This window comes from Hemicordylus capensis, chromosome 6 (assembly GCF_027244095.1).
Source record: "Hemicordylus capensis ecotype Gifberg chromosome 6, rHemCap1.1.pri, whole genome shotgun sequence".
NCBI classification, from domain to species: Eukaryota; Metazoa; Chordata; class Lepidosauria; order Squamata; family Cordylidae; genus Hemicordylus; species Hemicordylus capensis.
In genome coordinates this window covers 135,593,946-135,609,949 of record NC_069662.1, presented here as the reverse complement: position 1 = coordinate 135,609,949, position 16,004 = coordinate 135,593,946, and the positions used below count along the sequence as shown (strand labels likewise).

At 44.0% G+C, this 16,004-nt stretch overlaps 1 protein-coding gene across 6 annotated transcripts in view; it reads left to right on the top strand.

Annotated features, from left to right (window-relative positions):
* Window positions 1–2,965: 2,965 nt before the first annotated feature.
* RUNDC3B (RUN domain containing 3B) overlaps window positions 2,966–16,004 on the top strand; it is a 98,485-nt gene continuing 85,446 nt past the window's right edge. The window contains exons 1-2 of one of the 6 annotated variants that reach the window (XM_053262059.1): window positions 2,966–3,396; window positions 6,358–6,415. In XM_053262059.1, coding sequence (XP_053118034.1) covers window positions 3,321–3,396; window positions 6,358–6,415 — 134 coding nt within the window. In that variant the 5' untranslated portion in view covers window positions 2,966–3,320. Of the gene's footprint in view, window positions 3,397–6,357; window positions 6,416–9,207; window positions 9,354–16,004 lie in introns of those variants that run through there. The other 5 variants (XM_053262057.1, XM_053262060.1, XM_053262058.1 and 2 more) reach the window with 5 other exon arrangements.

The following is a 16,004-nucleotide window of genomic DNA, read 5'->3' as shown; positions in this document are numbered from 1 at the left end:
AGCCACTGCCAGTCTGTGAAGACAATAATGAGCTAGATGGACCAATGGTCTGACTCAGTATACAGCAGCTTCCTATGTTCCTATGTTTATTGAACTTTGGAGACTAAACATGCATAGGATCAGGCTGTAATTCCTGGAATTTTCAAAAAGTAAGAACTGGTTGTCAGCCGAACAGCATTTCCCCATTAAAATGGCAGTAAGTTTCATGGCTGGTTGGTAGTTATAGATATTCATAATTTGAGAACTTCATATATTGCAACATTTAGATAGGCAAAAGGCACAAAATAGGAATAAAGGTTCATCCTGGAGGTTTCAGTGATTGATCAAAGGCTGTAATTCTAGACATACTTATTTGCCACTGACTCATGGGCTTACTTCATGGTAACAGACTTACTCTGTAAGCCTCATGTGTGAACATATCCTGAGGACTCATAGCTTTGGAGCATGAAAACTATTTTCACCCATGACCAGATAAAGTGTTTCCATATGGGAGGCTTTCATCTTTAAAAGCCTCTTGCATTATATGCATCCAAATCCTAGACAGCATTAGCCACACCTAAGCCCATTTTAAAAAATGGGTTTAGATATGCCTAACATTGCATAGCATTGTGCTGTTATGTGAAGATTTGAACACTGTCAATGTGGAATATAAAGCAGAAGAGAGGCTTACGTTAAATATAGTGGAAGAGGCATGTGATATTCAAACAAGTAGGGGTGTGTCCGAACCGGTCCGGAGGCCATTCTAAAGAATGGCCAAACTGCCGGACCGGTTCGGGACCGGGCTGGTTTGGGTCCGGGTGAGGGGTATTTCTTTAAGGGCGGGAGGACTTGCTTATCCCTCCTGCCTCTTTGCCCCTGCCAGAGGCCGTATTTAACAGAGTAACGGGGGCGCTGGAAACCAGCCGCCCCCGCCGCCCCCGCCCCGAGCGGATTAGAGGAACTACCACTGCTGCCGCTGTCGCCCGCCCGCCAGCCCTCCCTCCCAGCTGCCCCCCCGCCCGCCCGCCCGCCCGAGTCCTCACCCGATGGCTGCTTTAACCAAAGAGAGGAGTTCACGAACAGAGCTCCTCTCGCTTTGAAATCCTGCAGGCGAGTGAAGGAGGCAGGCTTTGCGCGCGCGCATGCGCGCACCACAAAGCACGCTGATCGCCGGAGGCCCGGTCTACCCGCCGGGAAAAGGCCGGGTAGACCGGGCCTCCGGCGATCAGCGTGATTTGTGGTGCGCGCATGCGCGCGCGCAAAGCCTGCCTCCTTCACTCGCCTGCAGGATTTCAAAGCGAGAGGAGCTCTGTTCGTGAGCTCCTCTCTTTGGTTAAAGCAGCCATCGGGTGAGGACTCGGGCGGGCGGGCGGGGGGGGCAGCTGGGAGGGAGGGCTGGCGGGCGGGCGACAGCGGCAGCAGTGGTAGTTCCTCTAATCCGCTCGGGGCGGGGGCGGGGGCGGCTGGTTTCCAGCGCCCCCGTTACTCTGTTAAATACGGCCTCTGGCAGGGGCAAAGGGGCAGGAGGGGTAAGCAAGCCCTCCCCGCCCTAAAAGGAAGGCCCCCCTTCAGTGCCAGTCTGGACTGCTCCGGATCGTGCACATCCCTACAAACAAGCATTCTCACTCATATAACTTCAAATTTCTATTACAGACAAATTGAATCATAAATGGTGGTCACCCTCACAATAGTGGGGAAATTTTGCATGGGTGAGGATGGAGGGGCTGTCAAATGTCAAGGGCTGGCTGCACAGCCTCATGCAATGTGGCCAACGAAGAGGCAAAGCAAGACTTGGCAGGATACTTAACAGCCAAAGCCCACCTCTCCACTTCAGTATTTTTCAACTCAGCACCTGCTCACTCTCCATTCTTTAGTGCAGGGCTAGTAGGCTGCTTCAGGGGGCCAAGTAGGAATTTCCCCCCCTTGTCCTACATTGGCTTTGTGATAGGCTGTGCAGTGCGTGTCTTGCCATTGCTACAAGGCCCACTGCAGAATCAGTTGCCCTGAGACAGCCCAATATGTGAAAAGGTAAACTGTTAAAAAAAGAGGCACCTTTTTCCTTGTGGCATCGTAAAAACTGGTTCATTGTGGGATATGCTTCTGTGGACTGGAAAGCACACCATCAGATGCGTGAAGTGTTACCCTCAGTGGCCAGCAGGTAGGGGTGTGTGTGTGTGCGTGCGTGTATTTGCTCACATATAGAGACAAAGTTATCAACAGGAGTACAAAAAAGCTGTGAAATACCAGAAGCAAACAAACAGTTCATTTCCCCCGATCTTTTACACTGTCTATTCACACCAAAGCATGGAACAGTGGGGCTTTTTCAAACACACACGCAAATGGGCATAAAAGAGTGTGGGGCTTTGTTTACAGAATTACAGCCTTTGGTCAATCACTGAAACTTCCAGGATTGATCCTTTATTCCTATTTTGTGCCTGGGGACTGTGTGTGCCTTCTGCAACCCATGGCCTTTGGTACACACAGTTTTTAATTTGCGCTCCGTCGTCCCTCTCTCCCGCCCTGCTTCTGATGCAAATCCATGCATCCAGCCCACGAAAAGCTTCTGCCACAATCGACCCAAGTTGGGATCTACGGTGCCACGAGACATACGCAGGCTCTCGTGCACGTTTGCAGCTGGATGAATACACTCACAGCGGTGCTGCCTCTCTGGAATCATTCTGGGCAAGTGACTCGGGAATAAAGGCGTGTGTGTGTGTTTTTGCAAACGACAAGCGACGCAAGTGAGAGAGAAACTGGGTGCGACGAGAGCGGAGATCCGCCTCACGAGCCTCCTCCCTTCTTTCCTCTGGTCCCTCCACCGCCCACACCCCCTCCCGCGGTCGCGAGGACCACAAGACGAGACCGCCGCTCCCGCCCGCGCCACGCGCCCGGTGACAGTTGCTTCCATTAGGAGCACGCGCGCGCCCCGCCTCAGAAGCGCATCCTCGGCGAAGGCCCGCCCCGCCCCACCTTGCCTCCTGTGCCTTCTGATTGGCTGGCAAAGCCGGTGCTCTGCAGTCGCGGCTGCTGCTGCTGCTGAGGTGGTTTCTGAGCAGCAGCCGCGATTCAGCTGCTGAGGGGCTGGGAGCGAGAGAGGGGAGCGGCGGAGCCACCCCCGCAGTGGGGACTGTGGTGTCCCCCACCTGCTGGGGGGCTCTGCGCCCAGGGGCGCCGCTGTGGGGTTTTCTCCCCAGCCACTCCCTGACGCAGAAGCAGCAACGGAGGCAGCCGGGAAAGCGGCAGCGGCGTCCCGGTCCGCTGGAACAAAGGCGCCGTCGGACCTTCGGGCACCTGCCTTGCCCTCCGCGGAGCGATGGCGTCGTTCAGCCTGGGAGGACTCAATGCCTCCTCTCGGAGGAGAAGCATCCATTCCCGCAACGCGACCGTCGAGAGGCGGAACCTCATCACCGTCTGCAGGTGAGTTCATTGGCTCCGGGGCTGCCTGCTTCTCCTGGCAATTCGTCACCGCAGCGCAGACCCAATATTATCCCGCTGGAGCTTGCTACTCCGCACTAATTAATCCGGGATAACCTTCTCCGAGTCTTCTCTCTCCTGCGGGTTTATCCTGATGATCTCCGGCATGGAGGGGAATGGGAAACCCTCACGTTGAGGAAGAGGAGGAGGAGGAAGGATTCTCCTGCACAGATTAAAGAGAGTGCATAAAGAAGGTGGACTGGTTGGGGAGAGAGACGGGGAGAATTAGAAAACAAAATAATCCCCTGTTCTAGGCATACGCAGAGGGCCACTTACTTGGGATCAGCTGTAAGCGCTTTTAATTAACGCCCCCCCCCCCCCATGTACAGCTAGGGTGGTGAAAGAGTGGATTCCCAGCCACCCTGAACCTCCCATGCATGCTTCAGCCCCAGGGGTGTAGCTAGGGGAGAGGGGGCCGTGTTCATCCCTCTCTCTGGCGGCCCCCCAGAATGAGGGAGACAATGAAGAAAATAGGGAGGGATGGAGCTGGAGGGCCCTCAGGAGATGGGGGGCTGTGTTCTTTGAACCCTTTTGCTCAATTATAGCTACGCCCCTGTTCAGCCCTAACTAAGCATGCATTGGTGTGTGGGTGGAATCCACCTTTTCACCATCCTAACTGAATAATACGCTAGGAAAGCGGGGTCCAAGAATAACAAACCTTGGTTAAATGGTTTTCAGTGTGTGCCTAGAACAGGGAATTACTTTTCTTCTGCTCTCTCAATGATACTTGCCTCTCCAGTGTCTGTGCAGAATGGTCCATTCTTTTAAATGGGAGAATTGATACAACAAGTTTTGTGTACATACATGGTCAGATGTGAGAAGGTGGGATCTTGTAACAACTTCTTGAGCTGGATTATAAACTGTGCAGAGAATTAATCACATGTGAAGAAGCAAGCAGCCCCATTCTATAGGGATGTTCACGGATAGCGTTAAGGTGCTCTTACCCCCACCTACTGCGTTTCCCCTGCCGGCGCTGTGTTAAAAAACGGTCCCACGGGGCAGCAGCGTACCTCCTTGCCACCCCAGTGCACATCGGACCAGAAGTACTTGGTCAGTGTGTGTGGTGTGTTTGATCGTGATGTGCCACACCATGGGACCATTTTTAAACACAGTGCTGGTGGGGGGAACATGGTGGGGGAGAGCACTCGCCCCATTCCTTAAAGCTATCCCCCTATATCTTTGAACCTACCAAACTGCCAGAATTTCAAACCCATTTCGGAGGTCTGTAAAAGGGAAGGAAAAGGGAAAGAAATTCTTTTCTCTCACACACAACACTAGAACCAGGGGTCAGTCCATGAAACTGATTGCCAGGAGGTCTAGGACCAACAAACGGAAGTACTTTTTCACACAACGTGTGATCCACTTGTGGAACTCTCTGCCACAGGATGTGGTGACAGCCAACAACCAGGATGGCTTTAAGATGGGTTTGGATAACTTCATGGAGGAGAGGTCTATCAATGGCTACCAGTCAGAGGGCTGTAGGCCACCTCTAGCCTCAGGCAGGATGCCTCTGAGTACCAGTTGCAGGGGAGTAAAGGCAGGACAGAGGACACGCCCTCAATTCCTGCCTGTGGCTTCTAGCGGCATCTGGTGGGCCACTGTGCGAAACAGGATGCTGGACTAGATGGGCCTTGGGCCTGATCCAGCAGGGCTGTTCTTATGTTCTTAACCAGTTTGTGCACATCCCTACCATTCTGTTTTCCTTCAGCAGATTTTTGGTCTCTGTGAACACTAGCCTAAATCACAAATTCACCAAAGCCTAACTTTGCATTTGTTCCCACTGCTGACTGTAGAATGAGTTATCTTCACCTTGGAACCAGAGTCTAAGAACCAGGTCTCTGCTCACCAGTAGTCTATGTTGAATGCCATATGGGAGACATATGCAGCAAATCCTGGGTTCTCTTGTGATTGCATGGCCAATTAAAATAGAAGGTAGCTCTTTGAAGAAGAGAGCAGGTGCAATACTAGTGGCAACAGGCAGTAGCAGTCGAGGTTTAGTTTCCATCCCTGTTTGTTTCTTCTTCTGCATAAATAAATGGTTGCTATTCATTCTGTTGGGAAGAAATGAAGTAAAGCTGCATGCTGGGCTGCTTCAGGAGCGGGGCGTGCACTCATTTGAGAGGGAGGAGGGGAGCTGGCAGGAGTTCTCCCTTGCTGTTCATTCAGGAAAGCTGCATCTCAGCTGCTTAAGGTAAAACGATATGGGGGAAACTTCCTCTCCCACCACAACCCTCCCAGGCCAGTCTCCTCTATTCCCGGGGGCATTTTAATGTAAAAGGAGGGACTTGCCTCTTGTCCCCCCTCTTCTCAGCAGCCGCTGTGTGGCTGTCACTGGCTGCCCGCCACTATGGCAGCGTTTATAAGTAAAAAAGGGGGGGCTTCATCCTTTCCACCCCTACCCTCCTAACTGCAGCAGTGGGGTGGCAAGAGGCTTAAACTCTCGCTGCCCCCAGCTGCCTGTTTTAAAGTTTTTTCAAATAAAAAGTTATAAAGTTAAAAACAGAAAAGAAAAACTCCCCCCCCCACCTCAAGATCTGCCTCTCTCCCAGGACTCACCTCTGTAGACTATTGCCTCTGCAGTAATCCACCTATGGTTGTGGTAATGGCAAAATCTGCTTTCTATGTCTGACTCTAAATGGCCTAGCTTCTACTGATAGTGAAATGCGTTATTACAATAAGCAATATGCAAGCAGTCTCCCCCCCCCCACCACTTCAGCTGTCCTAATGATGGGTATTCTGTGAGTACAGCTGGCCCACTAATGAGGCTGGGTAAGTCTGTTCCCTCAGGTGGTAGACTGGCTGCCTCCACCAATCCACTGCTGCACCTGAGCCCACTAGTCCTCAAACCACCTCCTTGCGATTGTGTCTAGTTGCCTCTCAAATGTCTTTGCCCCCTCTTTTCAGAAAAAGGAGGGCAAGACCTGAATGGAAAGGAGGAGCAGGATGAGGATGGCAGTGAAAGGTAAAGAGAATTAAAGGAGCAAGGGGAGTCGGGAGTGTCCGGGTAGGAGGAATTTACCGTGTGGTACACTGCGGGGAAGTAACTTGCTTAGGGAGTGAGAGATTGTATTTCGAATCCCTGCTGGTATGTTTCCCAGACTATGGTAAACACCTATATTGGGCAGCAGCGATACAGGAAGATGCTGAAAGGCATCATCTCATACTGCGCAGGAGGAGGCAATGGTAAACAACTCCTGTATTCTACCAAAGAAAACAACAGGGCTCTGTGGTTGCCAGGAGTTGACACCAACTTGACGGCACAACTTTACTTTGCACTCTGTGCACCAGAGGCATAGGTAGAAAGCTGGGAGATGGGAGGGCAGCGGCTCATCATGCTGCCTCAAATATTGAAGCAAGACCGGTTTGTGCATAACTATAGCAGAAAAGCCATTGTGGTGGAGATGATGAGAGTTATAGTCCAACAATATCTGGGGATGCAAGACTGGGAACTCTTGTGCTATGAGTATGAAGTGATGGGAGTGGGGCTATAGAAATAGGAACTGGCTGAGTTTTCAGTGCTTTATGAGTCATATTGTGTTCTGTGGGACAAAATAAAGAGGCTGCCACTTGGGGCATAGCAGAGATTAAGCAAATCCTGCCTTTAACCCTAGATTTAGCCCCTATCCAATGTTTAGGGGCATGGGCACCTACCCTAGTTGTGTCATGGATATGTGCCCTTAGTTTCTCCTATATCTGTGAATGACTGACAGTTGTTGTTATTAGTATTGGGGGAAAGTAAAACACTTGCTTATTGACAAAACTGCAGTGGAAGGCAGCCTGTTCAGCATTAGAAAGTGAGGGTAGCATGGGGGGAAGCAATGGTTCTATAATGGGAATTGGAATTCCAGCTTCTTGAAAGGAAGAGATATAACCCCATTACCCACCCCCTTCCCCTTTATGATTATGTTTGGTTCAGAGGAAAGGGGGAAGTATCAAGTTTGGAAAAACAAGCCTGTCCCTAACTGAGGCAGCAATGGCCTCAGTTAAGTTCTGGAGAGTGTTGAGTGGTCATGGTATATGCAGGTGGGCAGTGAAGTTGGAAGAAAAATGGAATTTTCTATGCTTCCCATCAAACTCAGCGGCCCTTCTGTTAATTGGTGATTAACGGGAGACTCCCAATTAACGGGAGACTCCCATTAGCCTTGCCAGTAAGTAACCACCTGAGCCCTTTCAGGGCAATGGGCATGACTTCTAGGCAGCCATGAGTCCTTGCATCTGATGATTTATGACTTTGCTGCTGTTGCTGTGTAGCCTGTTAACTAGAAAACTAGTATAGACAGTGTAAACCTGTAAGAACCTGGTCAGTTTTGTGAAACTTGACTTGTGCACAAAACAATTGTTGGGTGAAATTGTTTAGTTTTATTCCTGAAAATGTCTTGAGATATATGCGCCCTTCAAAAGAGCAGCAGCAACTCTGTTTTGCAATGAGTTGCAACCAAATTATTTTATATAGACAGGGAAAGAACTGTGGATGTTTTCCTTGAGGGGGGGTGTCAGCTGTAAACTAACTGCAACCAAAAAAAGTATGACCATACCATCCACGTAATTAATGGGAAGAATATCTGAATTGATTGTTGAGGGAGACATTTTTCTTTAGGTTTAATATTCTGTTAGGCAAGTATAGCACTTGTTTTTAAAATGAGGCTATGATCAGAGTGGCTTGGGAAAGGGTGGTGGTTAGAATATGAATAGAAAGAAAGGTTTCCCGATGGTCTTCCTCGATCTGCTTAATGTTCTTATTATGCAGAATTTATGTCTGGGTAGGAAAAATTACATGTATACTTCTACTTCTGTAGATTAGTTTGGCTATTGCTTTGCCACTTGAATATAGTCTGGGAAATAAGTGTTGCTTTTTTTTGCCTTTAACAATTGTTGTTTTGATCTATGGCTTTTGATTTTATCGTTTTGATCACATGGCTTAGGTTTTTAACAATCGATTTTAGAAATCCTATGCCAGTAGTATCCTACTAGTCCCTTGCATTTTATGTGTACTTTTATGAAATGCTATTCAGCTGGTATGGTGAATTCCATTTTTGTTGATCCAGGAAGCCTTTGTGCTTCCGCACTGAAGGTGTCACAGAACACTACCAGGCTTCTAGATACTGCCTGAGTCAGGTTGCTTGCCTGAATACAGTAAATGCCTTTGCAATAATTTTCTGTCATATCATTATTGGGGAGCTCTGTTTTAAATGTGCATTAAAAAAAATTACTACATACTCAAAATAATGTATAAACTGGGTTGCTAGTGTCTGCATATAATAAGTGCATACTTGTTTTGGTAATCCTGTGCTATGGATTCCTGGTATGCTGACGTTAAATGCTCAGTCATCATCAGCTAAATCTAAATGTGATACCGTATTTTACGGACTATAAGACGCATTTTTTCACTCGAAAAATAGCCACCAAAATTCAGGTGCGTCTTTTACTCGCAAGCCTGCCCGAGGGGGGGGGTATCCCCCAGCAAACAATGCTAAATGATGCTATTAACTCTGTGCAGCCTGGGGACTGCCGCTCCAGCTCACCCTGTGGATTCCCCGATCGTGCAATTACATCACCACCAGCAACACCATTGTTTTCAGCTTTCTGTTTTACTTTCTGCAAGCATATTCAGCTGAAGAAAGTGTAAAGAATTAAGAAAGCCGAAGTGGTAGCCGCTCCCTCCTCTGGTATGTGCATACTGATGAGAAGCAGAGCGCTGGAAAACGAAAGAGGGTGGTGTGTTTTTTTTAAATAGAGTCAGAAGCAGGTTGAAGAGAAAACAAGGAGTGGAGTACCAACAATTGAAAGAGGACTTATCTGAGGCGAGGAGAACAAACTGAAGCAAGGCTGAAAGTCCTTTCCTGGAGCTAGCAGGAGTGAAGAAAGTGAAAAGAATTAAGAAAGCAGAGCTCCCTCATCTGGTATGTGCATACTGGTGAGGAGCGGAGAGCTGGGAAACGAAAGAGGTGTTGTTGTTTTTTTAATAGAGTCAGAAGCAGGTTGAAGAGAAAACAAGGAGTGGAGTAGCAGCAATTGAAAGAGGACTTATCTGAGGCAAGAAGAAAGGAGAACAAACTGAAGCAAGGCTGAGAGTCCTTTCCTGGCGCTACCGGTAGCAGGACTTTTCGGTACAGTTGATAACAGTTTAATATGTTAAAACCCTGAAAAACTGGATTAAAATTAAGGTGCGTCCTATAGTCTGTAGCGTCTTATAGTCCGTAAAATACGGTAATGTACAGCGCATGGAATATTACTTTAAAAAATTTGGCAAGAATTTTTGCTTTTATTAGTAATAGAAATAGAACTGGTTACGTGTCTGAGATTGCCATAGTCATACATGAATAAGAAAAAAGAGTTATCCACAGAAAAGAAAGCAAACACACACACACACACACACACACACAGAGTAATAATATTTAAGCATACTTAAATGAATAAAGATAATCTGTAAGAAAAAGAGGGTACAGCTAAACAGCTAAATCTAATCGTCAGAGAAAAAGTGAACCTTAAACCTCACACAGAACACTCCCCCTGGACTTAATCGAACGATTCAGGACAAGAATATTCAATGGAGAAGAAGATGAAAACATTAAAACCCTAGTTCTGCCATAAAGAAAAGGTGTATATATTGTAAATACAAAACCACATATCCAGCAATATTTTGTAATCAAAATTCCCATCTTGTCCCATACAGGTATACAAAACATCATAATAAAGTAACTGACAAAAATCAGTCAAACCTTCAGCAATCCTCCTCTTCATTTAACAAACAAAAAGCCGGAGAGATAAATGGAAATATATTCTTTCATGAAGAGGTAAACTAACTTCAGCCAAAATTGGTCTTTATAACTCACCACTGGGAGAATAGGCAATCAAGCTATGACACCAAGATCTCTCCCCATACATACATGTAATCCTTCTCAATTTCCGTCTAACTGTTTGCATCACAACAAGCAGTTCAGTCAATAGTAACCATTATAGCATTTTCATAATGGCCCATAGAAGCCCATAGGGGGAAATGAAAATAAAGAGTGATACTGGGGGGGAAAATGGGAATGAGAAAGGTATATATTTCTGAAAAGTTGAAATTCGATTTCAATTAGAAACTAAAGCTAACTTCAATTAGTTGTTCAGAAATGATCAAGCCAAGATTTAAGAATACCAAAAAATCAAACACTGAACTTTCCAGATAGAATACCTTGATACGTAGTCTTTTTAAAGCTATAATATCATATGATAAAATAAAGCCAATAATCTTATTCCTTAAGTTTAAAAATATTATCAATATTACAGTCACATATTTCTAAAGGTTATTTCTAAAGAGCCACTCTTCTCAAATTTCCCCATTCTTAGTATATCTCATTTCTTCCAAAAGAAGGAAAGAAAGAAACCTAAAAAACCCCAAAGGACAATATATGTGGCAATTCCTTAAGTCATTAAAATGTCGTGTTTAACCTGCAACATCCCAATTCCTGATTAGGTTGTTGTCAGTTTTTAAACCTTATATAGAACCCCCTAATTGGAGAGCCAATTAATGAGGTATAATATTTAATTATACTCAGAGTTAAGACCTAGATATGTAACCCTAAATTAGTCACATAAATTATCGCTGCTTCCATAAAGGTATGTGACAATTCCTAAAGTCGTTAGAACATTCAGGTATATCATAAAAAGTCTCAGTTCCGAGTAGGTTATTTCCATGCTAAACCCCTATATAGAGTTCCCTAAATCTCCATGATTAAAAGAGGGGGGAAAGGGATTAACACAGGGAATACATAGAAATACAATTAATAAGACATGTTTAATTATACTCAAAGTTAAAACCTATATATGAAACCCTAAGTAAATCCCATATCTCAAAAAGGACCACAAGAAAAGAAAGGAGACCTCAAAAGGAGAGAAAGAGAGAGAAAGAAAAACAAGCTCAGAGGGAAAAAGTGAAAGAAAAAAAATAATTCCATTGTGTAAAAAATATACCAGCAAAGAGAAATAAAATACTGATAAATACACCACCAAACAATACTGGGCTTTTCATTTATCCCAGCACAAAGACATAAAATTTGGTAAATATCTCAGCTAGCTCACATAACAAAGGGTTAATATGAAATCTTGAAAACAATGTCCAAGGACACTCTCTCATTAAGGGAGAGACTAAACAATGCCAGAATTTTAACTTCTATGCTTGGGAAACAAGGTTATCAAGTTTCTATAAAGTAAAATTTCTTCAGTTAGAATCCTTTCGTGTGAATCTCACTGTGACTACCTATCCAAAAGCTGAGTAGTTCTAATATAACAAACCCAAAAGACATACAGCTAAAGCAAATAAACTTTTAAATAAGTTTAAAATACTTAAAAAAACCCCTTTTTGTGAAATCTTCTTAAATTATCTTAAAGTGAAACACCACTTAACAGTCCCCCCCATATCAATTTCCCCTCCCTATACTTAACAAGAAGTACCACGGTTATAACCACAACATCAGAATAATAAATCATCACTCTAACTCAGCTGAGTAACAAGGTTAGAAATTCTTCAAAGTAAAATCAAAATCCCGATACAGAATGCTAATTGACATTAGCTGCAATTAAATGGAAATTCCATCAGTGGTATTAAACTACAAAAGACAAAAAACCCAGTCCTGATTCAAAAAAATAAAGGCAGAACATGGAAGGACAGTCCTCCTTTTCCACTGCCGAAATTCTCTCCAGTCACTTTCATTTCCCCAAACCGAGCTTCAAATAGTTGGTAATAGGAAGATTATTGTCCAGCCATAAAACACTTTGTCAGCCATGCAAACAGAAGAGATTATAAATTCAAGGAAGATCTTTCAGAATCCTGCCGAACAAATCCTCCCAAGACGCAGGTAAGCTAGATCTTTCCAATTATGACTTTATTATTAATTATTATTATTATTAATTATTATTATTATTAATTATTATTATTATTAATTATTATTATTATTAATTATTATTATTATTAATTATTATTATTAATTATTATTATTAATTATTGTTATTATTTTGATTTCTATACCGCCCTTCCAAAAATGGCTCAGGGCAGTTTACAAAGAGAAATAATAAATAAATAAGATGTCTTTATAAGTAAGACATGAGCCAGATAAATATGTAGATATGTGGCATTGCAGAATAAAAAACAGATCCACAAAAAAAGCTGTTTTTCTCTCCAAGCCAATCTTCCTCATCATTTCACTTCTCTGTTGCAAACGCCATACATGTTTGCTGAAAAGTTCAAGGGGGGTTCTCAGAAAGTACAAAATCCATAATCATCTCCGACGAATTACGCTTAGGTTAAAGATCAAGATAAAGTAAGCAGTTGCTGTAATCTCAAACATTTTAAAAGGGCTCTCCAAAGCAAAACTGAAAGCTGATAGCATTGGAATGCTGAACTCTCTAACAAAGTCCATAGGAAGATTCAAAAATAGAAGATTGCAGAAAATAAGCAAAGGTTAAAAATAAAAAACCATAAATCTGACAAACCCACAGCCATGGGCATCTCAGAGATTTATAAGAAAAGGTGAAAGAGAAAGTTGTAGCAGGTTGTCCATAACTGGGCGATGTAAATGCCTCTTCCCATTCAATCTGACATTGCAGATAGATCTCTCCAGATGTTCATCCAGGGTTTTTCAGACTTTTTAGGGTCTGAGGACCCCCTGGCCCCACACCTCCAGGAGGAGGACCGAGCCCTGCCATTCCAATCTCCATCTACCTGATGGAAGATGATAGGACCAAACGGTAGAAGAAAACCCTGACTGATGTTTAGTCAGGTGTTTCCATTCCGGATGCCATATTGTTTCTCCAGTGCATGGAATATTACATGGATAAATGTATTGGGTTTTTTTTTTTGGGGGGGGGGGCTTTTTAAGTGCATCTCCTTTTGGGGGAGCATCAAATTTAAACAAACTTATTATTCTGAACCTATATGGTGCCAATAGTACACCCTCAGCTTATTTCATGCTCATTGAAATTGCCTTTTATTTAGCTCTGTGCTTTAGAAACATGTCATAAGTTTCTTCTGTATTATGCTATGATCAATTGATGCTCTCCATTTGAAATAAGCTGAATAACCTTTATGCAGAAACATCTCTAAAGGTTTTTTGTGACTCATCTTATCAAAATGTGTGTTGATAAAAGGATGTTCAGGGTAACAGTAACATGAACTACCATGGTGCGTCTAACCTGAATGCCACACAACTATACTCTTCATCTTCTGTTCTCTAGATATGTGTTATATCATATCCTATTATTAGTTTGAGTGAAGATTCACCATGCTTTTAAAACTGCATGCTGCATTTAAAACTTTCCCAACATGACTGGAGAAAAGAGGGAAGAGAGGCTAATGCATTCTCCTTCCTTTTCCTATTTGCTGTAAAAGGAGGATGAGATGCAGAATTGTTCCCAATATGCGAACTTGAAAAACATGTAGCAGAAGCCAAGATTATGACACTGATCAATTTCTTCTTATGCAGACTTCAGTTATACACTTGCCTGGACGTTTGTAGCAAGTAAAAACTGCCTTCAGGCAACTAAATACAGACACACCCCCTTACCACTTCTTGTGAGAACGCTCTTCTGTGCCAAAGTGTGTACAGAGCAGCCACAACTTTCCAAAAAATTCACCTAGTAATGTTCAGTGTAATACTGTGGAGGCTGAATCTGCAATCTGATTCTGACAGCGAGATGGAATGCCCAGCCTGGCAGCAGCAACAGTATGTCAGTGTGGTTTTCCGGCTGAGAAATGTAGCAGTGTAGTATAGCCACTTGTAGGCAATGAGGCTGTCATGGGTTATTGATTGTGTGTTCAGTGGCTTGGAATGTCTGACTTGAGCAAAACTGTTGTGTGCATAGAAGAAAACCAACTGCTTCAGGAAGAGTTGGTGTAACTGGGGACTTGGGTTGCCTGCTTTTCAGGAAACAAAACCCAACTAGAGTGTTTTATATTTGTGTAGTTAATAAATGTTATCCTCTCAACGTATTAAAACAAAATACATTCAGCTGATCATTTAATGGCGAGGGTCTTTAATTTTTAAAGTGATTTGTTTATTAAGTAGGTTGCTTTTCCTGAATATTAGCTGCTCTGAGGTTTCTTTATTTCGATAATATAATCATGTGGAAAAAATGGTGCAGTGTTTCTTTGTGGATTGCTTGCGTGTTTGGTTGTCTCCTTGTCTGGGTTTTCAACCCAAAATATGTGTGCAAATCTTCTGCATGATCTGAAAAATCCACATTAATGTGTTGGTTTAGTTTACAGTAGTTATACCTTGCTTTTCTGCACAGAAGTTACTAAGTGTGGCTTACATTAAAATAAAGTGACTGTGCATTAATATATAGTGCACATGCACACACCCAGAGTTACCCCAACTAATCATGTTTCAGAAAGGCCACTTTAGAATATCTAAAAAGCTTGTCTAAACAAAATAGTATTAACTGACCTCCTGGAGGTGGGTAGTTAAGGGAGTTAAATGTACCTTTCCATAGCTGAGAAGGCTCTGTCCTTCGGGGATGTACGCTACACTTCGGACAGCAGGGGGACGTGAAGAAGGGCCTCTATAGAGGAGCAAAGGTCACAGCTGGTTTGTATGGGAGGTGGCAATTCCTGACATAGGTTTTGAAATTAATTTACGTGGAATATATTGTTGCTAAAGCAGGTCTTGCAGGTTAATGTAAATTGCAATGGCATTGGAAGTGCTTCTGTAGTTTCTCTTTTTCTTAACTGTTATAACTGTGTTCATTATGGTGGAATGGAATATGCTGTGAATAAGGCTGAAGGATACAATGGACTGGAGGCCAGTGTTCCCTCTAATCTTTTCCATCTGTGTGCAGAATGAGTTTTGTTCTGGGTGGCAGTATCAAGGCACTGTGTACATGTGCATTCAGAATGGGGCCTTCCTGATTCAATCTGAGTGGGATCTAAAATTAATTGAGTGGACATTAGAAAACATGTGAGCATGCACACATGTGCACACCTTAGAGGGAACATTGCTGGTGGCTAAATATAAGGTCTTTTAAGGTAGGTGTTAAATTTATTGGAAATTATTCAGTAACCTATGTTGCCTAGTTCAGTGTCCCTGTTCAGACATAATGCCAAACTAGAGGTAATTGTGCCAGAGGTTTGAGTTTGATTGTCTGAACGTGTGAAGCTGAATTTCATGATGTAACTGCAGCTCAGTTTTTTCTCCCAAACCTGAATTCGAACCCTTGGTTTGTAGTGAGTTTCGCTGCTGAAACCTTAGGTTAGAAGGCAGCATTGTGTTGTCCGAATTCTGCCACTGCCATAACCTGGGTTTCATGTGCAAGCTCTTCCCACCACCACAGAGAAGCCAGCACAGCAACCCATAAATGCATCAGTTCTAGGGCAGCCATGTTTCTTGCTGGCTGTCTCCGAGCTGATGCCCTGCCCACTGCCATCCCCCTGTTGCTGCTGCTTGGCAACAAGGATGCTGCATCCCTGCAGTTCCTGCATTAAAAGGGATAGAATGGCATTGGGGAAAGCACACTTTAAATAAAAGGAAAATAGACATACATGCAAGGAATCCTTTCATTGACCTAATACTTGA